The sequence below is a fragment of the Camelus ferus genome, chromosome 16 (genome assembly GCF_009834535.1).
Source record: "Camelus ferus isolate YT-003-E chromosome 16, BCGSAC_Cfer_1.0, whole genome shotgun sequence".
Taxonomy (NCBI): domain Eukaryota; kingdom Metazoa; phylum Chordata; class Mammalia; order Artiodactyla; family Camelidae; genus Camelus; species Camelus ferus.
In genome coordinates, this window is record NC_045711.1 from 20,413,496 (window position 1) to 20,437,833 (window position 24,338).

Genomic DNA, 24,338 nt, shown 5'->3' on the forward strand with positions numbered 1-24,338 from the left:
GGTTACAGATCTCAAAGGAGGGTCAGGCAGTCCACAGTTAAAGTTGGAGGTTTCAAAACCTCTCTCAATAACTGAACAGGTGGAAAATCGGTAAAGCTATGAAAGACTTGAACAGCACAGTCAACTGATCTGATCTTCCCGACACCTAGGGATCACCCCACAAGAGCAGCAGGATCCTTGTCAAATCTGCACGGAACACTTGCCACGACAGTTCACATTCCGAGTCCTAAAAGCAGTCCCAGTTCAAAGCAACTCGACTCCTGTAAGATACTTCCTCTGATCACAACTGAATAAAGTCAGGATCCACGGCCAAAAAATTCTCTAGAACACCCTCAGATATTTAGGAACCAAATAATGTACTTCCAATAACCCAGGAGTTAAAGAAATCAAAAGAGTAATTGGAAAGTATTGTGAACGACAATGAAAGCAGCATAGCAAAGCTCGTGGCATGCAGCCGAAGCAGCACTTGGGGGACACCGAAGGCCTAGGTCACAAGAGAAGACGCTAGTCAAATTCATCATTTCAAATTCTACCTTAAGGAGAAAAAAAAGTGAGGCCCAAACACAGCAGAATAAAGGAAATAACATGTGTTGGAGTGAAAGTCAAATAAGAAACAAAATTAATGAAACCAAAAGCTACTCTGAGAAGACCAGTCATTTACAAACCTTAAAACAGACTGAGCTGGAAGGAAACAGAAGACAGATTTCCAATAATGTTAGGAACGACACGGGTGGCGTCACTAAGATGCTACACATACTGAAGGGCTGATGAAGCAGGTATAAACTACTGTGCGCCCACCGGACAACTCAGAAAAGAACAGGTTCTACACAAGGCGAAGTCAAGAAGCCGCGGACAGCCTGAACACCCTTGCATCTACTGAAGAAAGTGAATTTGTAGTTACAAACCTTTCCACAAAGAAAATTCCAGACCTGAATGGCAAGGTCTAGTCCATACTTAAAAGAAAAACATGACCAGTTCTACTCAAGGTCTTTCAGAATTTTGGTGAGGAAACCACTCTGAACAAGTTCCAACTTATCCAACTTACATAAGAGATTCTGGGGCTGCCTTGGTCTGCTCAGGCGGCCGTGACAAAACACCAGACTGAGCGGCGCAGGCGGGCCGCTCAGACCACGTGTGTACAAGACGCAAAGACAAGTCCGCAGAGAAAGGGTCATCTCTTCAACAAATGACTCCGGAGTAACTGGTTATCTATCTGCAAAAAAAAAAAAAAAAAGAGAAAGAAAGAACAGACTGATCCCTCACAATACACAAAAAAATTAATTCAAAACGGATCATAGACTTACATGTAAATTGTAAAACTACAGAACTCCCAGGAGTAAATACAGGAAAAAGATCTTTGTGAACTTGGGTTAGGCACAGGGTTCTTAGATGTGACGCCCAAAAGCCCAGCCAGACAGGAGATTAAATTATTAGATTTCATCAAAGTTGGATCATTCCTATTCTTTGAAAGACACCGTTAAAAGAATTTATTTAAATTTAAACAAATTTAAACTAGCTATCTTTTTCTTAGTAAGTTTAAAAGAATTTTTCGGCGAGAGGAGGTAATTAGGTTTATTTATTTATTTGGTTTTAAATGGAGGTGCTGGGGGTCGAACCCAGGGCCTTGTGCACGCTGTGTTCTACTGCTGAGCTACACCCTCCTCTTTTTTCTTCTTTAATTGAGGCAAAACTGACCTATAATATTGTGTAAGCTTATGTGATGACGAAACACAGACATATACCACATCTCTCAGCTCATGTGATCACCACGTTTCTGTTGCTGTTACTGTGAGAACTTTCAACTGTACAATAAATGCAGTCTCGTTGCCCAGTCACCATGCAGTACCTTAGGTTCCAGAATGTCTCATCTTTTTTTTTTTAGTTAAAGGTTTTTTTGGTTACCATAAAGTCCGAAACATTTTTTCCCCCACTGTTGACTCTGAAATATTTTGGTCATAACCTTTTTCATTAATTTTTTTTTTCTTTTGGGAGTAGAGGCAATTAGGTATATTTATTTGTTTATTTATTTACTGGCAGTACTGGGGATGGAACCCAGGGCCTCCTGTATACTAAGCTCACGTTCTACCGCTCAGCTACACCCTCTGCCCAGGACATCTCACCTTACAGCTGGAAGTCTGCACGCTCTGACCAACATCTGCCTTTTCCCCAGCCTCCAAGCTCCAGCAAGCGCCTGTCTAGTCTCTGTTTCTGGGCGTCTGGCTTTTTTAGATCACGTACACTAGTGAGGCTGTGCTGTGTCTGTCTCCCTCTCTGTCTTGGCTATGTCGGTTAGCAGAATGCCCTCAAGGTCCATCCACACTGTCACAAACCTCAGGGTTCCCTTTTGATGGCTGAATGACAGTGCACATCACATTTTCTTTTTCACAGGGGGAGGTAATTAGGTGTATTTATTTATTTATCTTAATGGAGGCACTGGGAATTGAACCCAGGACCTTGTGCGTGCTAAGCATGAATTCTACCACTGAGCCATACCCTCCCCACCATATCATATTTTCTTCATCCACTCATCATCTGTCAGTGGACACTGAGGTTGTTTACATTCCTTGGCTATTGTGAATTATCTTTCTTTGTTAAAAAAAAAAACTTTAAAAAATACATATATATTTACAGAAACTTGCCAAACAATGTGCAGGATGTGCTGTAAACCCTCCCCTCAGTTTCCCCGGTGATAGCATCCTGCATCTCGATGGGGCAATATAGACCCCAGGAGACTGGCACTGAGGCAGTCCTCAGAGCTTAGACAGATTTCACCGGTCTCACATGCCTTCCTCTGTGTGTGTGTGTGTGTGTGTGTGTTTGTGTGTGTGTGTGTGTGTGGTTGTGTGAGATGTCACCTCACGTGTAGATGTGTACAACCGCCGCCACAGTCGAGACAGAATTGACCCAAGGCTTCCTTGTGCTCCCCACCACAGCTGCCCTGGCTCCCTCCCCCACCCCCGCCCTGGCGTTCTCTAGCCTGTTCTCCATCTCTACGATTATGTTATTCCAAGAGCACTGTATATGTGGACTCATACATACCTTTCAAGATTGGCTTTTTCAGCTCAGCACAGTTTCCCTGAGGACCAGGCCAGCTGTACGTATCGAAGGTTGCTCCTTTTTAATGCCGTGTGGTACCCATGATGTGAATATAGTGACTCAGTCTCTCCGTTTGTAATAAATCTATTCAGATTTTACATCTGTTCTTGAGTCCGTTTTGGCAGTCTGTGTGTTTTTAGGCATTTATCCATTTCATCAAGCGTCCAATTACCAACATCAGGAAGGAAGGAGGGGAGAGTAGGGGATAGCACTATGTAACTGTCAGCATACAGATCTTGCACGTGTTGTGTTCCACCGCTGCCTAAGTATTTACTTTTCTTTGGAGCAACTGTAAATGGTATTGTGACTAAACTTTCGGTTTTCACATGTTTGTGGTTGGTATATAAAAACGTGATTGAGTTTTCCGTACTGGCCTTGCTGAACTCACTTGTTAGAATTTATTTTTTGTAGATTCCTTAGGGGTTTCCGTTAAGACAACCTGCCCTGTGCCCTGTTCACTGGTCTTACGTGCCGGTGAACATTTCTTTTGTTCCTATCCGTATGCCTTTTATTTCTTTTTCTTGCCTTATCGTGCTGGTTAGAAGTGCCAGTACTATTTTGGGTCAGAGTGGTAAGAGCAGGCAAGCTTGCCTTGTTCCTGATCTTGGGAGAAAAGCATTCAGCCTCTCACCACTGAGTCTGATACAAGCTGTAGAGTTTTCTGTAGATTCTTGCTGTCGAGTTGAGGGAGTTCTCCCTCTGTTCCTAGTTTGTTGAGGGTTGTTTTTTAATCACGAGTAGGTGTTGGATTTTGTCATCTGCGTCTATTGAGATGATCGTGTGGTTATAGTAAGATGGTATACTACACTAACTGGTTATAGTTAAGGTAATCTGGTGGTTGTAGTAAGATGGTATACTACACCAACTGATTTTTGGGTAACAAGCTAACCTTGCATTCCTGGGGTAAATATCACTTGGTCTTTTTATATGTTCCTGGATTAAGTCTGCTAACGTCTGGAGGATTTTTGCAACTGTCCTTTTGAGAGATGTCATTGTGTAGTTTTACACCATTTCTGGTACCATTTTTGTATACTTATACTATTTTTAAATAATTATCTATGTAATGACCTTTAGTACTGTTCCTTGTATCTTCATATGATGTCACTTTCTTTATCCTAAAAGATTCGCTTTGGTATTTCACGTAAAGCAGGTCTGCTACCAACACATTCTCCCTGTCTTTGTTTATCTAGGAATGCCTTTGTTTTGCCTTCATTTTTGAAAGATAGTTTTGCTGGATGTAGAATTATTGGTTGCCTGATTTTCTCTTTCAAAATCTTAAATACTCCTCTGCTCTTTGGTCTCCACTGTTCTTTAGGAGAAGTCATCTTTCATCTTATTGCAGTTTTCTTGTATCTGATAGTCATTTTATCTTCCTACTTTCAAGATTTTGTGTTTGTTTTCTAGCAGTTTGACTATGGTGTGTCCAGGTGTGAATATCTTTGTGTTTATCCTATTAAAAATGTGCAGTAATGTTTTTCATTGAATTTGAAAAGTTTGGGGCCATTATTTCTTCAAAAACTTTTTCCTGCTCCTTTTCCTCATTCCTTTTATCTGGATGTGTATGTGTGATATATGTATGTTAGTGTGCTTGGGGGTATCCCATGGGTCTCTGAGGTACTGTTTGTTCATGTTCTAATTTTTTGTTAGGGGGTAATTAGGCTATTTATTTATTTATTTATTTATTTTAGTGGAGGTACTGGGGATTGAACCCAGGACCTTGTGCATGCTAAGCATGCAGTCTACCACTGAGCTATACCCTCCTACCCTGTTCATTTTCCTTCATGCTTTTTTTCTTTCTGTTTCTCAGATTGGATAATCTCTGCTGATCTACCTTCAAGTTCACTGCTTCTTCCTGTTTCCAGTTCACGTTTGCTGTTGGACCTCTGTAGTGAAATTTTCATTTCAGGTATTGTTTTTCAACTCAATTTCTATTGGCCTTTTTAAATTGTTTCTGTCTTTGTATTGATAATCGCAACCTGGTGAGTCATTGTCATCATATTTTTAAAAAATCTTTAACCATGGTTTTTTGTTGTTGTTGTTGTTGTTCTTTGAACGTATTTACAATAGCTGCTTTGAATTCTTTGTCTGCTAAATCCAAACCTGAGCCCCCCTCAAGGACAGTTTCTACAAACCACTTTTTTCCCCTGTGCATGGCCTACTTACATTATTGTGTTTCTTCGAATGTCTCATAATTTTTTAACGAATGCCGGGCATTTTAGACAACATGCTTTCGAACCTCTGGACTCTGAGCCCTCCCCGCCTCACTGGCGGGCTGTTCCTGGTGCTGCTGTTCGTTTGCCCATACCTGGCTTGGATGAACTCCGCACAGCCTGTCCCCTCTGCAGTGTGTGACCCCTGGTAGCTACTAGATTTTTTTAAACACTTTTTTCCCTGCTGCAGATGATTACTTCCCATGAAGGAAGCACCCTTTGACCCTCACTCTAAAAAAATCCTTTTTTATATGTAAGTCTGGCTTCCTCAGATTTGTCCTTGGATCATTATAGTTCAGTGGCCAGCCAGTTACTGTTCAGAGATTGTTTAACAAACTGAACCAATAAAGCCTCCATCCTCTGCTGATGGCTCCGTGTATAGGCTAGTTCACGCAGTTTGCAATCTGGGCCTGGCTTTTACTTTTTGCTTGCACAAAGCCTCATATTCAGCCAGAGAGGAGTGTATAGCTGGGGCCCTTTCTGGTCTTTCCATACTGTAGGAACAGCCTTGCAGACTACAAAGGGCATCTTACCAATGCCCGCCATGGCTGTCGTAGTCACTGACCTTCCTTGTTAAGTTCTGCCGGGGCTATTGCTCCAACCAGCACCACGGCCCGGGCAGCTGAGGTCTAGGCCTCTACCCAGTTGCTTGCTACTGTGATTGCAACTGTTTTTGACAAACACTCTTTGGAGCTTTCCTCCTTCCCCAGTCCTTCTTCCAGTGTCTGTAGGAACTTCAAGTCCTCAAGGCCTACCTTGCTGTGGTGTAATTACCATGGGGAGGGAGCAAATAAAAGTAGCTGGATACTAAAACTCCAGGGACTCCCCCCGTTCTTACAGATGTTCGATGCTTTCTTTTCTTTTCTTTTTCAGTAAGTGTTTTTCAAACATTGTATGCATTTGGTCAACTTTCAGAGTCCTGGAATGGTTGCTTTTAAAAGTTCTGTCCAGTTTCATCATTGCTTTTTTGGGAGATTTGGTCAGCCCTTCTATCTGCTACTCCAGAAATCTCCCCCACATACAAAAACTTAAATTTTCTAGTAGCTATACAGAAAAAGATAGATGAAATTAGTTTTAATGATGTATTTAACCTAACTTAATATAAAAACATTATTCCAACAGGTAATCAATACTTTAAAAATTACAAATGAACTATTTAACTTTTCTTCCTGCTCAGTCTTTGAAACCTGGGGTGGGGTGCCTTTTTACTGCTACAGCGCATCCTCGTTTGGACCAGCCACGTTCAAGCACCGTCGAGATGTGGCTGCTGGCTGCCACGCTGGCCGGGCAAGGACGGCGGTTTGGCACCGGGAACCTGCTGCTTTCCAGGCGTGTCAGTGACGCGCGGTCGTGTTGAGGAGCCCCGATCCCCTGGGAGCGTTGGACCCTTCAAGGCTGAGATGGTAAAATGAAACTCGGCTCTGCCAGCGGAAAGACTTCCCCGCCTTTCGGGGCTGTGCGCGGGGGCTGCCGTCAGCCTGCGGAGGGACGGCGGCGCCCGCTCCCCGGGCGCGCGGGGGCTCGGCGGTGGCTACGCAGCGGCGGTCCGGGGAGGGGAGAGCCCGCCAGGCCCGGGGCCGCCGGCCGGGGCGCTCGCGGGGGGTGGTTCCCGCCGTAACACAGCGCGTTCGGCCAGGGGAGCCTTGCGGGGTTCCGCGCGCGGCCGAGGCGGGGCTTCAGCGCCGGGCCCCTCGGGAGGAAGGGCGGGGCGCGCGTCGGACGCCGGCCACACCCGGCTCGGGCGAGGGGGCGAGCCCCGGCGGCCCCAGCCGGAGCCCCGCGAGCCCCGCCTCCCGCGGTGGGCGGAGCCGACTTCCGACCTCCTTCCGCCCCATCCCCGAGGCCGGCCCTTCGGCAGCCGGGCGCGGTTTCCCGGGGACGCATTTCCCGCCGCACCGCGGCCGCCCGGACCGCCCTGGCGGAGCACCTTCCGGCGGCCCCGGCGCGGAGCCCTGGGCCCGGCGGCGGCCCGGCGGCGGCCCCGGCTCGGCTGCCTCACGGCGCGGCGCGAGCTCGGGAGCCGCACCCAAGGGACCCCCGCCGCACGCCCCCGGAGCTCCTGGCTCCCCCAGCGGGCCCCGCCCCCACCCCGGCTCCGGAGGGCCCGGCCCCGTCGGGAGGAGCCGCGGCCCGGCTCGGGCGCCCAGGCGGCCCGGCTCGGCCCAGGTAGGTTCCTGCGGGTGCGGGTGGAGCGCGCCGCGCTGGACGCGCTCATGCGCTGGTGTGTCTGGGCAGCGCATGGGCGGCCTGGGTGACTTCTGCCTGTAACTTCACAGTTTCCGGAAATGTCAGACCTGCGGCTGGGCACTTAGTCGACTATTAAACCGGTGACCCTGCTTAGTAATTTCAGAACTAGGTAAGAGAACGCGAAGTCCGTGTTCTCGCAGACCGAGCCTCCCGCACACCCTGTCCCTCCTGGTCTTTCCTGTCCTAATCACGTCTCCGCCGCCGCCCACTGAATCCTCTTAGGGGAGGATGCCTCCAGCGAGGTTGGCCCGCCCAGGTAAAGCCCGAGGGAAGAGTACTCTGAGTCCCTGTGCAGGACCACCTGACACCCGGGGGAGGGCGCAGAGTGTGGCCAGGTGAGCGCCTGCACCCACCTTGGGCAGGGAAGGCAGGCCTCCAGCGCTGTTGCCACAGGGTGATCCTGCGGTGGTGGGGTCCTTGGGCCTTGCAGGTTATAGCTGCTGCTTATGGTGGCCAGTTCTGGGCCAGGTGCCAACAGGACATTGCATTCACGTTTCATTGACTGGTCACAGCGGTCCTGCCAGGCAGACATCTTAATCCCGCTAACAAGTGAGGGGTCAAGGCTCAGAGAGGTTGAGTGACTTGCCCGAGGCCTCCACTGGAGTGGCTTCGAGGACAGTGTGTGCCTGCACCAGCTCTCCGTAGGCCGCACCTCAGCCCCTGGTTTCTCCCTTTAGTGTGGAGACCATGCCAAAGCTGCAGGGCTTCGAGTTCTGGAGCCGCACCCTGGGGGGGGCCCGCCACGTGGTGGCCCCCATGGTGGACCAAAGCGAGCTGGCCTGGAGGCTGCTGAGTCGCCGCCACGGGGCCCAGCTGTGCTACACGCCCATGCTGCACGCCCAGGTCTTCGTCCGCGATGCCAACTACCGCAAAGAGAACCTGTACTGCGAAGTGTGCCCCGAGGACCGGCCCCTCATCGTGCAGGTGGGCAGGGCGAGAGCCCTAGACGGCCAGCAGGGCGCCTTTCCCTCAGCCTCCCTGGGAACAGCCCTTGAGATCCTCGGGGAGACTTTGAGGCCACGGGCTGCCGTTTGTCCGAGACTGACCCCTTTCCAAGAGCAGTCTCTGACTTCTGGCGAACAGACGGCTTGGGTGCTGTGAAAGACTCATGGCCCCCTGACATCACCCACACGTGTCTCTTGTAGCTCCCTGCTTATCAGAACCGTTCGAAAGAACGGCTCTGCTCTTGGCCAAGTCAGCGATGCCGGCTTTCCATGTGAGTCTCTCACTCAGCCTGCTGCTGGCCTGGGGACGCGTCCCAGCTCAGTCACACTGTGACATTTGGGACGGGCTGCCTCATGTGCTCATCCCCGGGACCACACCCCCGCTGGTCACACGTGGACCCCTCGGGGCAGCTTGGGGGCTGGGGCCTGGCTGGGGCTCATGGCGACTTTCGTCTCCTCCAGTTCTGTGCCAATGACCCAGAGGTGTTTGTCCAGGCGGCTCTCCTGGCGCAGGATTACTGTGACGCCATTGACCTGAATCTGGGTTGCCCGCAGATGATAGCCAAGCGCGGTGAGTGCCGGCTTTAGGCAGAGGTGTGGCTCTGAGCGCAGGTGCCCTGGGAGCGAGCGAGGTGAGGGCTTGGCGCAGGCTTGGCCCTGCCTCAGGTGGTGGCAGCTCAGGCGGCAGCCAGTCGTCTCTTTGCTCCTCTCTCTGGATGGCAGCCCACCTCGGGTGCCAGGGTCAGGGGCTGGGGTTCAGCTGGCTGGTAGAGGCCAGTCGCTCCCTTTGTTGCTGGGTTATGTCGTTGGACTCCCTCTGGATAAACTGGTTTTGCTGAAAGGAGTTCCGCCCCAATACTCTTGTGCTGCCTTGGGTGCCAGTGGCTGCTCCCCTGGCATCTTGGCCTTTGTCCCTGGGCCTGAGGATGTGCCAGTTGACCAGAGACCGTGTAGGGTGGGCGTTCCGTTCAGTACTCGTGTGCTCAGGCCACGTGGAGAATAGAACCTGGCCAGGCAGCTCTTGGCCCGTGTGGCTGCAGGAGGGGTGCAGAGGCCATGTCTGTCCTTCGTAGGTCACTACGGCGCCTTTCTGCAGGAGGAGTGGGACCTGCTCCAGAGAATGAGTGAGTTGGCCACATGCTCCCTGCGGGGATTGGGGCCGCGCTGTGGACAGCGGCAAGCCCCAGAGACAGCCTGGCAGGGCTCGGGAAAGGACAGTGGCCAGCAGAATCCTGGCCGTGGCGCTCTCCCTGTGGTAGAAGGCGGCTGTGAAGAGTGGCCCGTCCCATGCCAGCCACCCCCTTAGAACCAGATAGTGGGTGCTGGGGCAGCGTCGTCGCCCATTGCCGGCTCTCCTGGCGCCTGGGGGTGGGAGGCGGGGCTCTCAGCGGCTGCCTGCGGGTGGGCCCCTACAGCCTGCCTCTCGGAACCCACGCTGCCGTCCCCCAGTTCTGCTCGCTCACGAGAAGCTCTCCGTCCCCGTCACGTGCAAGATCCGCGTCTTCCCAGAGATCGACAAGACCGTGCGGTACGCCCAGATGCTGGAGAAGGCTGGCTGCCAGGTGAGGGCCCCGTGCTGTCCCCCGCCTCTAGGAGCACCTTTGAGGGCTTACCCCTGGGGTGGGCCGGATTCACAGGGACTTTTAGGTGGTGGTTGGGGACGCCAGTACTGGGTAGGGGGTGCTGAGCCTCAGCCACCTTCTCCCCACCCCCCCAGCCCTTTCCTTCCTCTTTCGTGCCTTTGGCCTTGGGCAGCGGAGCTACTGCTGCTTCCAAGAGAGCAGGGTCTTTTGAGAAAGGGTCTGGACCTCACTCTGAATCCTGGGTGGCGTTGGGGGTGGGGGGGGCCTCTGATGTGGGAGCCCCAGGTAGCACCCCCACGGTGTCAGTGGCCCTAAGTGCAGCCCAGAGGACCAGGGTGGGGACTGAGTGAGCCAGGCACAGGATGGCCTCTGCTCTGCTCCGCATGGGAAGCTGATGCCCCGCAGCCGAAGGCAGAGGGTTCCCTGCAGTTGGTTTGGGGGCTGCAGCGGAGAGCCTGGCTGAGCTGGCGCTGTTGTGCCCTAGTTGCTGACAGTGCACGGCCGCACCAAAGAGCAAAAGGGGCCCCTGTCCGGCAGCGCGTCCTGGGAGCACATCAAGGCTGTGCGGTGAGTGGGCCCTGGGGGAAACCGGGGGCCGGGGGCATTACAGTCTGGCCCCAGGGCAGGGCACTCAGCCCTTTGAGTGTAGGGTTGGGGTGGGGAGGCTGGGGGCTGGGGGAAGGGAGAGGCCCTGCCTGGATGGAGTCTGACGGGTGGGGACGGGCCAGCATCCTCTTCTGAGTGTCTGCCCGTCCTACTCCCAACAGGAAGGCGGTGGCCATCCCTGTGTTTGCCAACGGGAACATCCAGTGTCTGCGGGATGTGGAGCGCTGCCTCCAGGACACGGGGGTACAGGGGGTCATGAGTGCAGGTGAGGGTGCACCCTTGCCCATGGAGGGACCCATCCGCGTTGTGGGGCCACTGGCCCAGCTGAATGGCCTCAGGCTCATGCTGCCCGCACTGAGGGGCCCCGCCTGCTTGACAGGCCAGAGCTTTCAGGCCAGTGGCTGGCCTTGCCCTGGCAGGGGGTGAGGCAGGGGGCACATCCCTCTGGGGTGTGAGCCCCTGAGCCTCAAGCCCCCTTCCCCTGCAGAGGGAAACCTGCACAACCCTGCCCTGTTTGAGGGCCGCAGCCCCGCCGTCTGGGAGCTGGCCGAGGAGTACCTGGACATTGTGCGCCAGCACCCCTGCCCCCTGTCCTACGTCCGTGCCCACCTCTTCAAGCTGTGGCACCACACGTGAGTTGCCCCCAGGGCAAAAGTTGTCTGGTCTGAGCCCTGCCTGGGCACTGAGGGTTTTAAGATGGACTCAGGTCTAGGGGGCTGCAGTGATGGAGCGGGGCAGGAGGCAGGGGGCCTGAGTCAGAGGAGAGACTGGCCTCTGCCCAGTGCTCGGTGGCTCTGATGGGCCATGTGTCTCAGGCTGCAGGTGCATCAGCAGCTTCGTGAGGAGCTCGCCAAGGTGAAGACCCTGGAGGGCGTTGTGGCGGTGAGCCGGGAGCTGAGGCTGCGGTGTCAGGTGGGTGCCGCAGTGGTGTGGTGCCGGGCGGCGGGAGAGGGGCTGGGGCCTCTGACCCTGGGGCCTCTGGGCTTTTGCAGGAGGATATATCCAGGCAGAAGGAGGGAGAGAAGCCTTCGGGCAGCTTGCCTTTCTCCCACTGGATCTGCCAGCCCTATTTCCGGCCAGGGTGAGCCTCTTGCATGTGGGCTGGGGGGCGAGGGGGGCCAGCTCCATCCCCTCAGGGACCGCGCTTGTTGGGGGCGGCACGGGGCGGGCTCTCCGTTGTCAGCCTGTGCTTAGGTTTTAAATCATTTCTTTTTGTAAGCTGCTTTTCTAAGCTCCTCTGATCCTGGGTGAATTTGTCCTGGCGTCAGGAGGTGACCCTCCTGGGCTTCCTCTGGGTTGTCATCTGTAGCCACAGCCCTGCTCAGTGGCTCAGACCCTGGTGCCCCACCGTGTCCCAGTCTCTGTGCCAGCCACTGGGGCCCAGCCCCGGCTTGGGCAGCCTGAACCGAGCCCCAGAGGAGCTGCACGCGTTTCCTCACCCTGGGGCTGCAGCGGGCCGGCTGCCCCTCGTGGGCCTTCCCCAGCTCTACCCGCTGCCCCTTCTTTCCAGGCCCAGGGAGGGGAGCAAGGAAGGTGGGGCTGCCCGCAGCAAGCGGGCCCTGGAGGACGAGGAGGGCATCACGGACATCTTGTCCAAGAATAAGCAGAAGAAGCAGCTGAGGAACCCCCACAAGACCTTCGACCCCTCACTGAAGCGTAAGCTGCTCCCACTGCTGGAGTCTGGGGAGGAGGCTGCCCACCCCCGTGGGGGGCCCCCAGGACAGGTGCTCTGATGCTTCCTAAGAGCAGGAAGGGCCCTGTGACCTGTCCACAAGCCCCCAAGGAGGCTGGTGGGTTCCAGGAGGCCCCAGCCAGCAGCCCTGCCTGCTATCTTCCCTCAGGGCTGCCATCCCAAGAAGGGCCTTCCAGTGGGAGGCGTCTGTGGTGGGCATGGAGCCCGAAGACCATTGGGTGGGTGGGAGGAGGTTTCCCAGCAGGACCATGCACGCCGCGTCCTCTGCCCTCCCAGAGCCGCCCAGCCAGTGAGCGGGGACAGTCCCTGGGGGCTCTGTGGAGGAGATGGCCATGGTGGGTGGGCCTGCCTCCTTCAACCAGCACCTCTTTTTGTTCTTTTCCCAGCAAAATATGCCAAGTGTGATCAGTGTGGAAACCCAAAGGTGAGGCCTGGCCCAGGGCAGAGCTCAGCCCCCGGAGGGGTGGGCACCTGGGCGAGCGCCCTTTTCCTGGCTGGGAGGGGCTTCTTCCCTGTGAGGCTGGCGCTGCCCAGCCTAGGACAGCCCCTCCTGTGCTCCTGGCCAGCCCTGGCCACTCGCTGAGGCTCCAGGGCGGCCAGGGAAGGGCACCAGCCCCAGGCTCACAGGCTTTCCTCCTTCCAGGGCAGCAGGTGTGTGTTTAACCTCTGCCGTGGCTGCTGCAAGAAGCGAGCTTTCCGAGAAACCGCTGACTGCCCAGGTGAGGGTACCTGCTGCCCTCAGCACCCCCACCCTTGCCGGGCAGTTGGCTCTGCAGCCTCCTAAGCCCCGTTTCCCTCCTCTTACCCCTCTGCCAGGTCATGGGCTGCTCTTTAAAACCAAACTGGAGAAGTCCCTGGCCTGGAAGGGGGCCCGGCCCCAGCTGCAGGAAGCTCAGCAGGCAGGGCCTGGGGAAGCAAGTGGCTTTCCTGAGGTCGTGGGCAGTGCCCTGGCCTGAAGGGCAGCTGCAGCCCCCGTGCCACCCACCAGGCCTCAGGCCCGCTGCCGAAGCCTCGGCACATCCTGCTCAAGGAAACGCCTTTACTCAGGGAACCTCCTGCTATTTCACGTGGAAGCTCAAGCTGGTCCCCCTCAGCCCAGGCTGAGGGCCCGGAGGTGCTGCACCAGGGAGCAGGCTCCCCGGCAGAACTGGCCCGTCCTCACAACTCTCGTGTGTTCACATAGACAATAAATCACTTCAAAGTTGGGCGTGCAGAGAGCTGGCCTGCAGCCTTCCCAGGTCATCCAGACCTGGGTGGAGTCGGGGCCAGCAGGACGGGGGAAGGGTAGCAACGTCCCACCTGAAGGGCCACGCACTGGTGCAGCCCTGCAGAGCCACGCGGGGGAGGCTCAGCTCCCTCCTGCCACCCGCATGGTACCTGAATGTGCAGAGGGGGAGCCCAAGGGACTGGGGCCTGGGCCAGAGGACCCCACGGAGACAGGAAGGAGTGGTGCGGGGTGTTCTCAGGCTGCCCTTTAATGGACTGAGATTCAACAACTGTAGCCCCAGACGACGCACCAACATGGGGGCTGGGCAGTGTGCTGCCGGGTGGGGCCCTGAGTGCCACAGGGGTGAGCCCTGCAGGCTCCCCTTCCAGCAAAGCCCACCTCTGCCCCAGGGCCCCAGGCACAGGGTGCAGCAAGGGGGAGGGAAGGGGCCGAGGGCCACATCATCCAGCAGCCAGGTCCCACAAGAGGCCACAGTCGATGCCTCCAGACGTCTGCGGGAGCAGGTGGGAGGCCTGGAGCAGGTGGGGCGAGGCGTCCTGGAGGCCACCGGGGTCCTCACATGTTGGTGCTCATGCGGGACTGGCTGTTGGCCGGTGTCAGCTCCCCCTGGCTCCCTTCTCGGGGAGGGGACTGTGGTGGAGACAGCCACTCAGCCCTGAGGCGCACACACCGTCCCCATCCCTCTCCCTGGGACCCCTGCCCGCACCTTGACGTGGATCTGGTTGCGCAGCACGGCCGCCCGCAGGATCATGGCCTTGGCGCGGCGCTGGAACTCCTTGCCCATCAGCAGAGACTTCTCAAAGGTGGTGCTGCGCTGGTCCACGTCGCGGGCGTACAGGATCTGGGGAGGCACAGGGCTCAGTAGGGCCCGGGGCCCCCTCATGTCACCCCCGCCGGGGGCGGCCTGGCTACCTTGCTGTGGGAGTCAATGCGGGCGTTGATGAGCCCCTCCAGGATGAGCTGCGTCAGCTCGTCCTCCAGTGCCGCCACTGTGGTGTTGAAGGCCGTGGCCATCTTGCGCATGTCTGCCGACACGTAGGGGCTGAAATACTGTGGAGCAGAGGGGACGTGAGCTGCCCAGTTTCCAGTGCACCCGCGGCGCCCAGCCTTGGCCCCTATCCCCTTGTTCACCTGGATGAGGGCCCGGTTGCGAATCTGAGTGTACAGGGTCCTGACATGGGGGGCCAGGTACATGTCCAGGAGTAGGTTGTCCTGGTGAGGAAAGCTGGTCAGGGACGGCGGCCCCGGGACCTCTGCACCGCCCTCCAGGCCGGGCCGGGCCCCTCACCTTCATCTCGTCAAGCATCTTCAGGCACGAGGCGTACTTGGACTCATAGAATTTGAAGATGATGTCCCGAACCTGTGGCTCCAGCTCCAAGAACAGCTTGAAAGAACTACAGATGGCAGACTCCTCAGAACAGCCCCACTCGCCCCCTGCCCACTGAAGGTGGCTGGGCGCAGGGCCGGAGAAAAGGGCCCAGCAACCACCCCCCCGCCACCCACCTGCTGGAGATGACGTTGCGCTGCAGCTCCTGACGGTCAAAGGTGGCCAAAGCACACAGGCCGCCATAGACGGCCACGTTGCTTGGAGAGAGCAGCTGAGGGGCAAGCAGGGAGGTGGGTGCAGAGACCCCGGGTCACAGGCAGGCAGGACAGAAGTCTGGGTTGGGTCCCCCCACCCTACCCACCCACTGCCCACTTGGAGGACACCTGGGACCCACCCTGTGCAGGAGACACCCCAGCAGAGAGCCCTCACTCTGCTTTCTCAGCCACAGCAAAGGCTCCTCCCTGGAGACCCTCACCTCTGGGAAGTCGCAGTGATCAAAGGAAGCCAGCAGGAAGCACTTGGCAGCCTGTTTGTACTTGCGTGCAGCCAACTCCGCCAGGCCTGGGGATGGGGTGGGGGTAGGATGAAGCCCAGCACCAGGATGAAGGGGCCAGGGCGGCCTACACCAGACGACCCTCAGTGTCAGGGACAGAAACGCAGGCCCGTGAGAAATGAGACCACGGGAGCACCAGCGACACTGGACCAGGTGCCCTGGGAGTCTGGGCAGCTGCTGCTCCCACTGCAGAGGTCTAGTGGGCTGATGTGCCCGGGGGCTGGGGGATGGACATGGGACACGGACGGGACCGCCATGGCAGCAGCTGTCAAAAAACCACACTGCCACTCCCAACCACAGGTCACACACTAGCCTCCCCATGCGGGACCTGAGCTGGACAGTGACATAGGTGTGGGGGCCACGGGCTTCCTCAGCTGGGACAGGGTCTGCTGTGGTGCCCTCACCTGCTGCACACTTGAGCTTGGTGAGGATGGCCTGAGTTTGGGTGTCACGTTCCCCACGCTGCTGCAAAGGAAGGGGGTACACATGAGCAACCCTGGTCCCAGCTTCAGCCTATGAGGAGAGAAGGGCGACTCCAGGAGGATGAGGGCCACTGGGGACAGAGTCTGAGGGGCACAGAGCCAGTGTTACCTCAGCAATTTCCGGGGTGGACTCGGCCTTGCTGACGTAGCTCAGCACGTGAGACCAATTCTGCAAGTAGACACTGACCTGCGGGTGGGATGGACTCAGCCTGGGGCACCCGACCCTGGCCCACCGACAGTGCCGCCCTGCGGCCCCGCTCAGAGCATCCGTCCCAGGGCCCACCTTGATGACGTTGAGGCACATGTTAATGACGTGCTTGGCGCTGGTGCAGTAGTCCCGGGCCCGGGAGTAACACTTGAGGGCGTTGCTGAGGTCCCCACAGTCCAGATAGTGGTCACCCAGGTCATCGTGACCGCGCCTGTGGGTCCGGCCACGAGTGGACGCTGGTGGGGCCTGGGCCTGGCTGCTCCCCCAACGAAGGTGCACCTGGCGCCCTCAGTGGGCCCCTCCGCTACCCCATGCACCTGATGCTCTCCTTGAAGGAACTGCCCCCACCCCTGCCCCTCGCGCGCCTGGGCCTGGCTGCCCCCACCTCCGAAGGTGCACCTGGCGCCCTCGGTGGGCCCCTCCACTACCCCGCGCACCTGATGCTCTCCTTGATAGAGTTGCCCTTGTAGTTCTTCAGGTCAGTGTCCAGTTTCTCCAGCTTCAGCAAGGCCTTCTTCCTGGTGGCCTCCACCCAGGCCGTGTCCAGGGGCGGGGGCTCCACACCACTCTCTGGGATGGCGTCAGGTGCGTTCTGCAGCTCCCTAAGGGAGGACCTGGCCATCAAGGGCCCACGTACAGGAAGGCGGGTGCTTCCAGCAGCCCTCACCCCTACCAGGAGAGCGCCCAGTTGGCACAGGGGCAGTCCCAACCACAGGAGCCTGCAGCCTGGTGGGGAAGCCAAGCGGGAAACGGGCCCTGTGGCCGTGCTGAGAAGGAATCACATTGTCTTCTCCACTGGCTCTGCTCAGTGTCAGAACTGCCACACACATAGGTGTGCAAAAACAGCCCAGGATGACATGGAGAGAACCTGAATTCTCAGCTGGGAGAGTGAGAATCTAGCCCAATGGGCCATTTACCGCTCCTCCTGGCTTTTCAACAAGAAAGCCCTCTCACTGTGTCGTGGGACCAGGCGCTGCAGGAGCAGAGGAAGGGCGCCTGCCCAGACTGGCCCCGATGGAGACACACCACACCCAGCCCCTAGTGCCTGCGCCCCTGCCTGTCTTGCGGAGCCCCAGCCTCACCTGGCAGCCTCTGAGAGCTTGCGGTGGATCTCCTCATACATGTCCACGTTGAAAGTCCTCTGCACGAAGGAGAGGGCCATCTTCAGGGCCTCCACCCGCAGTGGGGGGCAGTGGTCAGCAATGAACTGCAAGCGCTCAATGCGCATCAGGCCGCTGTAGCTGGCCGCGTACTGCTCCAGGTCCTGGGGGTGGGGGGATGGTGCAAGCTGGGACCCCAGACCCCAAGCCCCGGCCAGTGAGTCAGGAGCAAGGGCCTGAATGCTAACCCTTCCCTGGGTTCGAGAGACCCTGCACCCACTATGGGAACAACTAGGCATGTGGGCACCAAATAAACTACTGTCCAGGTGCCGAGAGGCCACTCAGGGTGGGCCAGTGAATGGGCCTCGAGTAGAGCGCCGCCCAGGGGTGAGTGGCCAGAGCCACACAGGCGCCGGCCCATAACTGCCAGTTATGAAGCTGAGCAGCAAGGAGATGGTGCTTCCCAGGCTAGGCCGCGAGGAAGGCCTGCCCTGGTGGTGAAACTCCACCTGCGGGGCGGCCTGGCACACAGGGCTCCTCCGGGGCAGAGAAGCAGGTGCAGACTCTGGAGCTGACTAGGAACCCATTATGAGACCTAACGGTTCTGGATCAGGAAAAGCCATGGTCAGAGTGGGGAGCCTAGCCTGGACCTCCCAGCAGGACACACCCCAACAACCTCCCCCCCCAGCACCTGCCAGGCTCTGTACCAGGGTGGGGTTCTCCACCACGTAGTTGACATCGGGCGCGTTCTGCGGGTCCTCCTGGGGGTCCACGTCAATCTGCATGGGCTCCACTGCCCCCTGCAACACAGGTCAGCACCTTGGCACCTCGAGCAGGGGTCGCCCAGGGAGGACAAGAGACCCTCAGTGTGCCCCAGCTGAGCCCGGCTGCCATCTCCCGGGTGGGCGGGCTCCTGTCCCCCAAGCCCCTCCGCACCCCCACCACATCCAGCGCGGCCACATAGGGGGAGCCTCCTGGCAAGACTGGCGGCTCAGGAGCTGAACCCCAGGCCGGACTGCGACAGCCCATCTCTGGGGCTGGAAGCAGATGCCGGAGGACCGCTACCCAGGGACCCCCGAGGGTCCCTACGCGTTCCCAGCCGCCATCCTGACGCAGCCTCCTCCGAGTAACAGGGACGAAACGGACGCGGCCTCGACCCGGGCGCGTCCGAGCAGCCGGAGAGGCAGCGCCGGGCCGAGTCCCGCCGCGGGACGGGGCCGCGGCCGGGAGGCGGGAGGGGGTCGCCTGGGCGCCCTGGTCCTGGCCCCTGTCCTGGAAGGTACCTCATAAAGCAGCGTACAGGCCGACAGGCTGGCACTCAGGCTGAAGTCCCCGGCCGTGCCCGGCTGGAAGAGCTCTGACCTACCGCTGGGAGCGGCGCAGTGCACATCTGCCACTGACGACGCGGCCGCGCGGGGGGCCGGGCCAGCCCTCATTCTTTCCTGACTCTCTGCACCCCCCGACCCTGACACAGAGCTGGCTGGCTGCTGAAGGAGAGAGAGCGTTAGCGCGCCGGGCCTGCGGGGCCGACGGGCGGGACGCTGCGGCCGGAGGCCGGGAGCGGGGAGGACGCCGCGCGGGGGGCGCGCACGGCCGGCCCCGCTCCGGCCCGGCGACGGGGGCGCGGAGGGGCCGCCGGCCGCGGCTCGTTACCTGCAAGTTAAACACCTGAACCGGCAGCGGCATCTTCGCCCACCCCGCCGCAGCGCGCCGTCCACTTCCGGGGCAGCGCGACCGCCGCTTCCGGGTCGTGGCGCGGGAGGGGGCGGCCCTTAAAGGGACCGCGGCGCGCCTGGCCGGGCGGTGCCCGCGGGTCCCGCGGCCGCATGAGCCGCGCGCGAGGGGCTCTGTGCCGGGCCTGCCTCGCGCTGGCCGCGGCCCTGGCCGCGCTGCTGCTGCTGCCGCTGCCGCCGCCGCTGTCCCGCGCGCCCGTGCCGGCCCCGACCCGGGCCCCGGCCCCGACCCGGGCCCCGACCCCCGACCCCGGCCCGCGCGCGCCCCCTGCCCGGCCCGCCGCCTCCCCGCTCCTGCGGCCCGACGACGTCTTCATCGCGGTCAAGACCACCCGGAAAAACCATGGGCCGCGCCTGGGGCTGCTGCTGCGCACCTGGATCTCCCGCGCCCGACGGCAGGTGGGCCCCGCCCGCCGGGGGACCCCGCCGACCCCGGCCGCCTCTCACGCCCTGGGATCCCTGCCCCCCGGATTCCCGACCTTGGGACCCCCATCCCGGCACTGCCACCACCCCCTCCACGACTCCTGCCCTCTGGACATCCACCATTGGGATCCTCCACCTGGGACCTGTACCCGGCACCTCCGCCTTGGGACCCCCCCCCTTCAACCCCGCCCAGGACCCGCTGCCCACTGCTGTGTCCCCAGCAGGGCAGTCAAGCCCCAGACCATGAGTATGTCCACCCTCTCCCGCCCCTTTCTGGGCTCAGTGTTGGGTGGGTTCTCCGGCTGATACTGGATGAGACCCCAGAAACTTCTCCAGTGAGAGCAGGCCCAGCCCCAGTGGCACCAGGCGTGCTGAGTGTTCTGGCAGGCTATCCCTGGAACACTGCCCCCCCTTTTCGGTGACCCCAACCTGTTTGAGCTCAGCCTGCCCCCCCACCCCGATGCCTCACAGGCTGTCTCTCCGCAGACATTCATCTTCACCGACGGGGACGACCCTGAGCTGCAGCTCCAGGGAGGTGCGTGCCCCCCGAGCCCAGCCCTGCTGGCCTGCCTGAAGGCCTCCTCCAAGGTGTCCCTCAGTCCAGTGCCACACGGCCCCCTGCTGTGTGCAGGCGGGGTGGGGGTGTTGAAGCACCTTCCCAGGGTCACACAACTGGTAGAGAACAGAGTCAGGATGCCCACCTGGCACTGACCCAGCGTCCAGGGCCCACTCTGCCAGCCACGCTCTGCCTCCCTTGCCTCCCTCGGCCACTGGCTGACTTCCCAGGGTCCCTGGCTAGAGCCATGTCCCCTGAAGAGGTGCCAGTAAGGAACCGTCCCTTCCAGGCCTGCTTCAATCAGGATGGTCTCACCTCAAGTCCTGTTTCCGGGCGAGTTTCTCCTTGTAGGCTTCAATGGTTGTCGTCTGTCTGGACCTCAGAGGTCAGCAGCAGGGTCATCCGAGTGGGGCCACGACAGGTCTACCGTTGTACCCCGCCTTGGAGCCTTGAGCAGGACAGCTGCATTTTGCCCTGACTTCAGTGGGGTGGGCTGGCAGTGGGCCTCGCCCTGGCCTCCATGCTTCTGTGTCTCCACCCGGCAGGCAGCCACGTCGTCAACACCAACTGCTCGGCTGTGCACACCCGCCAGGCTCTGTGCTGCAAGATGTCGGTGGAGTATGACAAGTTCATCGAGTCCGGACGCAAGTACGTGGTGGCTGCGCGCCCATGCCCTCCCCCCAGAGTGCCCAGGGCCGAGGCTGGGCCCACACCCCTGGGCCTGGGGTGGAGGCCTCTCCCCCTGGGCCAGGCCTCGCTCCAGAGAGTCCTGCACCTCTCCCAGGTGGTTCTGCCACGTGGACGATGACAACTACGTGAACTCGGAAGGCCTGCTGCAGCTGCTGGCCACCTTCTCACCTAGCCAGGACGTCTACCTGGGGCGGCCCAGCCTGGACCACCCCATCGAGGCTACTGAGCGGGTCCAGGAAGGTGGCACCGTGAGTGCTGGGGCCGGGGAGGGGCAGCTGAGAGCATGGAGACCCCAGCCGGGAAGAGGCAGGTGTCCAATCCACCCAGAGGGGGCTTTTCGGGAGCTGGGCCAGTGAGGAGGGGCCATGGGAGGGGCTGGGGCCACAGGAGACTGCATGGGAGAAGTCTGGGTTCCCCGGCACTCCGAGGGGCCTTCTGTCGCTTGCCTAGGAGCCCTGAAGGGCGGCTTAAGGACAACCCCCGGGGTGTTTAGGTGAAGAGTCAGGGTGGGGAGCCCTGACTGCCAGCTCTCTCCACCCAGGTGACCACCGTCAAGTTTTGGTTCGCTACAGGCGGGGCCGGGTTCTGCCTGAGCCGGGGCCTGGCCCTCAAGATGAGCCCCTGGGCCAGGTGAGTGGGGCGGCAAGAGTGCGGGCTGGGGGTACAGAGATAGGGTGGCGCTGACCTGTCCTCCACTGCCCACCCCCAGCCTGGGCAGCTTCATGAGCACCGCCGAGCGCGTGCGGCTGCCGGACGACTGCACGGTGGGCTACATCGTGGAGGGGCTGCTGGGTGCCCGCCTGCTGCACAGCTCCCTTTTCCACTCCCACCTGGAGAACCTGCAGAGGCTGCCGCCCAACTCCGTGCTCCAGCAGGTAGGCCCGCCCGGCCCCTGCCCTCTGCTGGGTCCCGCGCGCTCATCCCACTCGGCGCCCGAGTGGGCTCCTGGTTGAGCAAGGACTCAGGGGTGGGTCCCAGCACTCCGGCAAATTTGCCAGGCCCCAGGATCCTGGGTGTAGGGGGCTCCCAGACTCAATGTCGGGGCCCGTTTGAAAAGGGTAGCATCTGGGCTTTCCGAGGCAGATGGGCCCAGGGCAGCGGTCCGGGGGTGACGGGAGGGAGGATCAGCTTTGGGCAGAGGGTTGCAAAGCCCTCACCCCCACACGTGCGCCAGCCACCTCTCTAGGTGTCTTGCATGCTGGCCGAGGCCGCCCGCGGCCCTCAGCCCACGTCGCCCTCCAGTGCTGCTCCTGAGTCTGCCCTGAGGGCACCGGGTCGGGGGCTCTGGGGAACTGGGAGGCCGAGCGGCCTCTCCCCTGGAGGGCACAGCAGGAGACGCTGGCCCGAAGAGAGCGACTGTCCCTCCTCCTCTTCCCCAGGTCACCCTGAGCTATGGGGGCCCTGAGAACCCTCAGAACGTGGTGAACGTGGCCGGAGGCTTCAGCCGGGAGCAGGACCCCACAAGGTGAGGGGCGGGCAGGGGAGGCGTGCTGGCACCAGCCCTCCCTCCCTGCAGCCCTGACCCCCACTTCCCTCCCAGGTTTAAGTCCATCCACTGCCTTCTCTACCCGGACACAGACTGGTGTCCTGCGCGGAAGCAGGATGACCTCGCTTCTCGGTGACCTTCGACCCGTGACCCAAACGTGGCTCTGGCTCTGCCCCCAGTGTGGGTGGGCGACGGCTGCCCAAGGGAGCAGGAACTGCCCGCCCTGGGCTCAGTCAGCTGCCCCAGGTGGCTACGGCCACGGCCTCATCCAGGGGGACACTCGGGCTGGCCTGCCAACTCCTACATGGCCCCTGGCAGGCCTGGCGCCGTGTTCCTGCCCTGGGGTCCAGGCTTTGCAGCGTGCAGGATGCTCCTCCTCCAAGCCCAGCCCCCACTGTCACCTGAAGGGCCTCCACCCAAGGGTGAGGGGGCCTGGGACGGGGCTGGCATCCGGCTCCCAGGGCTCCATCCTGCTCCCCTCCTTGCTGGAGAGGGGACTCCAGGCCAGGGTCTTGGGTGAGGTCTCGCAGCCAAGCAGCGGGAACTGCAGCGGCTGCGCCGGCTGTCCTCCCAGGGGGGCTGCCCTCCACACGCCAGGCTCGGAGCCCAGCCAGGGCCGCCCTGCCTCTGAGGGGAGCTGCACGCCGGGACGCAGGCCCCTGGCCGGCTGCACTAGGCACCGATCACTCCTAGCCCAGGCATCTCCGCTCAGGGGCTGACTCACTGCTCAGTGCTTCCCCATCCCCTCCCCCCACCCCACGTCCTTAAAACAGTGGGAGCCTCTTGCCTGGGGTCCCCCTGCAGTGAGACATCCCCGTCCTGCCAGCGGACTCACCTTGACGGTACTTTTCCAGGGAGGAGAAACAGACAGGGGAGGCAGCGCCTGCCCTCTGCTCCTGCTCGGCTGCTGCAGCGAGTGAATAAAGGCTTGATTGTTATTCTCTGGTCCTTGTCTTAGTTAACCGGCTACACATGGAAGCTCAGCTCCGGACGGGGCCACACAGCATTCAGCTCCTCCCTGTGAGGCTCTGCCCCGAGACCAGCTCCACCTGGGCAGAGCTGCCTTCCTCCCGGCCTCCCAGTCAGCCTTGAGCTGCCCGCTGGACTCCCCGGCGTGACTCGGAGCGTACATGGGGGTGGGGATCCTGCAGAAACGAGGGGAACATGACACACCTCGCCCCAGGAGGCAGACTTCCTGGGTGTTTTGCTTGCTTTTTCAGAACGCTGTGGCACGTGTGTGTGTGTCTCACAGGCACAGAAGCGTCCATGAGTGTGTGTGCATACGTTCACGGGTGTTCACGCGTGTGTGTGAACTGCTGTGTAAATGAGCGTATGCTGCTATGTAGGTGGGTACGAACGTGTGCGTGCTGTGCAGAGGGGGGCAGACGTATGTGTCTCTGTGTTAGGGCAGGCCAGCAGTAAAGTACCCAAACAAGCAGCTTGGAGTCAGCAAAGGCTGGTGGTGGGGCACCTGGTCCCTTGGAGAGGTTTCTGGCAGGTCACCGGGGACTGTTTGTGCTCAGCGGCCACTCCCCCTCACGTTCCCAGACATGAGATGTGCAGCAGCTCCTCGGGACCTAGACATGAGCTGAGCCTCCCAGGCCCCAGCCACGGGGGCCTCCGCAGAGCACAGACTCAGGGCAGCATCACATGGGACCAGACTGCCCCTCCCCAGCTGGGGCAGCCTCAGCCTCCCACCGGGACGGCCAGCCTCAGAGGTGCAGGCTCCCTCCTCGCCAGGTCCAGGGGAGCAGTCACCCCCAAGCCCAGCACCCTCCAAGGGGAGACGGGGCTGGCCGGCACCCTGACAGCTGCCAGGTCTGCCCCAGTGGGTGGTCCGTCTACTTCAGAGAAATGTTTGCTTGATTGCCTCTGAAAAATACACAAGAAATTGGTAAAAAATGTTTCTCTGTCCACTTTTTGACATTTTATAAGTAACAAATATGTTTTATAGTAGACATACAGCAGATGCATAATGAGCAAAAGTTAAAATTCTGTTAATAAGGTTCAAAATGAAGTTGCATGCATTCGGCCCTCCCGCTCACACTTTCTGGACAGCCACTTGCGGAGCGTCACTGAGCACCAGGCGCTGAGGGAGCACTAGGAGAGGGGTGAGCCCCAAAGTGGGCCAGCCCTCCGGGGGCGGGGCGGGGTGGGGCGGGGCGGGGCGGGG

At 59.5% G+C, this 24,338-nt stretch overlaps 3 protein-coding genes across 20 annotated transcripts; 2 read left to right on the top strand and 1 right to left on the bottom strand.

Moving 5' to 3' along the window:
* Nucleotides 1-6,713: 6,713 nt before the first annotated feature.
* Nucleotides 6,714-13,594, top strand: DUS1L (dihydrouridine synthase 1 like). Of its 4 annotated transcripts, none has more exons than XM_032499146.1 (15): nucleotides 6,714-7,472; nucleotides 8,231-8,477; nucleotides 8,699-8,769; nucleotides 8,960-9,068; nucleotides 9,571-9,621; nucleotides 9,947-10,059; nucleotides 10,565-10,647; nucleotides 10,848-10,951; nucleotides 11,174-11,318; nucleotides 11,502-11,598; nucleotides 11,679-11,767; nucleotides 12,197-12,342; nucleotides 12,766-12,803; nucleotides 13,023-13,098; nucleotides 13,196-13,479. In XM_032499146.1, the coding sequence occupies exons 3-15, from the start codon at nucleotides 8,755-8,757 to the stop codon at nucleotides 13,333-13,335; spliced, it is 1,206 nt and encodes a 401-aa protein (XP_032355037.1). In that variant the 5' UTR covers nucleotides 6,714-7,472; nucleotides 8,231-8,477; nucleotides 8,699-8,754; the 3' UTR covers nucleotides 13,336-13,479. The 4 variants fall into 4 exon arrangements, with proteins under 4 accessions (XP_032355037.1, XP_032355038.1, XP_032355039.1 ...); XM_032499148.1 differs by lacking the exon at nucleotides 8,699-8,769 and adding an exon at nucleotides 7,583-7,662 and having other exon boundaries at nucleotides 7,396-7,472; nucleotides 13,196-13,594; XM_032499147.1 differs by lacking the exon at nucleotides 8,699-8,769 and having other exon boundaries at nucleotides 7,340-7,472; nucleotides 13,196-13,594.
* A 242-nt stretch (nucleotides 13,595-13,836) lies between these two features.
* On the bottom strand, nucleotides 13,837-20,509 carry GPS1 (G protein pathway suppressor 1). Of its 12 annotated transcripts, none has more exons than XM_032499140.1 (15): nucleotides 18,931-18,978; nucleotides 18,561-18,764; nucleotides 17,985-18,077; nucleotides 17,260-17,318; nucleotides 16,615-16,779; nucleotides 16,253-16,388; nucleotides 16,079-16,156; nucleotides 15,892-15,952; nucleotides 15,410-15,495; nucleotides 15,111-15,205; nucleotides 14,896-15,001; nucleotides 14,739-14,819; nucleotides 14,520-14,657; nucleotides 14,314-14,448; nucleotides 13,837-14,237 (listed from the first exon to the last, which is right to left on the bottom strand). In XM_032499140.1, exons 1-15 carry the CDS (start codon nucleotides 18,961-18,963, stop codon nucleotides 14,163-14,165), a joined length of 1,545 nt encoding a protein of 514 aa, XP_032355031.1. In that variant the 5' UTR covers nucleotides 18,964-18,978; the 3' UTR covers nucleotides 13,837-14,162. The 12 variants fall into 12 exon arrangements, with proteins under 12 accessions (XP_032355031.1, XP_032355030.1, XP_032355029.1 ...); XM_032499139.1 differs by having other exon boundaries at nucleotides 16,615-16,791; XM_032499138.1 differs by having other exon boundaries at nucleotides 15,892-15,949; nucleotides 17,260-17,441.
* RFNG (RFNG O-fucosylpeptide 3-beta-N-acetylglucosaminyltransferase) lies at nucleotides 19,037-24,067 on the top strand. 4 transcript variants are annotated; one of them, XM_032456500.1, is made up of 8 exons: nucleotides 19,037-19,409; nucleotides 19,905-19,968; nucleotides 20,535-20,637; nucleotides 20,774-20,927; nucleotides 21,221-21,309; nucleotides 21,389-21,554; nucleotides 22,059-22,144; nucleotides 23,124-24,067. In XM_032456500.1, the coding sequence occupies exons 1-8, from the start codon at nucleotides 19,104-19,106 to the stop codon at nucleotides 23,125-23,127; spliced, it is 972 nt and encodes a 323-aa protein (XP_032312391.1). In that variant the 5' UTR covers nucleotides 19,037-19,103; the 3' UTR covers nucleotides 23,128-24,067. The 4 variants fall into 4 exon arrangements, with proteins under 4 accessions (XP_032312391.1, XP_032312389.1, XP_032312388.1 ...); XM_032456498.1 differs by lacking the exon at nucleotides 23,124-24,067 and adding an exon at nucleotides 23,020-23,103; XM_032456497.1 differs by lacking the exon at nucleotides 23,124-24,067 and adding an exon at nucleotides 22,220-23,103 and having other exon boundaries at nucleotides 19,038-19,409.
* Nucleotides 24,068-24,338: the final 271 nt, after the last annotated feature.

Bases quoted from the DNA above. Each gene is read 5' to 3' on its own strand.
- DUS1L (XM_032499147.1), top strand. From the start codon at position 8,241: ATGCCAAAGCTGCAGGGCTTCGAGTTCTGGAGCCGCACCCTGGGGGGG. The intron at 9,069-9,570 runs GTGAGTGCCGGC...TGTCCTTCGTAG, and splicing joins GCAGATGATAGCCAAGCGCG to GTCACTACGGCGCCTTTCTG. The intron at 12,343-12,765 runs GTAAGCTGCTCC...TTCTTTTCCCAG, and splicing joins CTTCGACCCCTCACTGAAGC to CAAAATATGCCAAGTGTGAT.
- GPS1 (XM_032499135.1), bottom strand. From the start codon at position 18,963: ATGCCGCTGCCGGTTCAGGTGTTTAACTTGCAG. The intron at 17,442-17,984 runs GTACAGAGCCTG...CCCCACCCCCAG, and splicing joins TGGTGGAGAACCCCACCCTG to GACCTGGAGCAGTACGCGGC. The intron at 16,389-16,614 runs GTGCGCGGGGTA...CCGGACCCACAG, and splicing joins TCTATCAAGGAGAGCATCAG to GCGCGGTCACGATGACCTGG.
- RFNG (XM_032456497.1), top strand. From the start codon at position 19,104: ATGAGCCGCGCGCGAGGGGCTCTGTGCCGGGCCTGCCTCGCGCTGGCC. The intron at 21,310-21,388 runs GTGAGTGGGGCG...GCCCACCCCCAG, and splicing joins AAGATGAGCCCCTGGGCCAG to CCTGGGCAGCTTCATGAGCA. The intron at 22,145-22,219 runs GTGAGGGGCGGG...CTTCCCTCCCAG, and splicing joins CGGGAGCAGGACCCCACAAG to GTTTAAGTCCATCCACTGCC.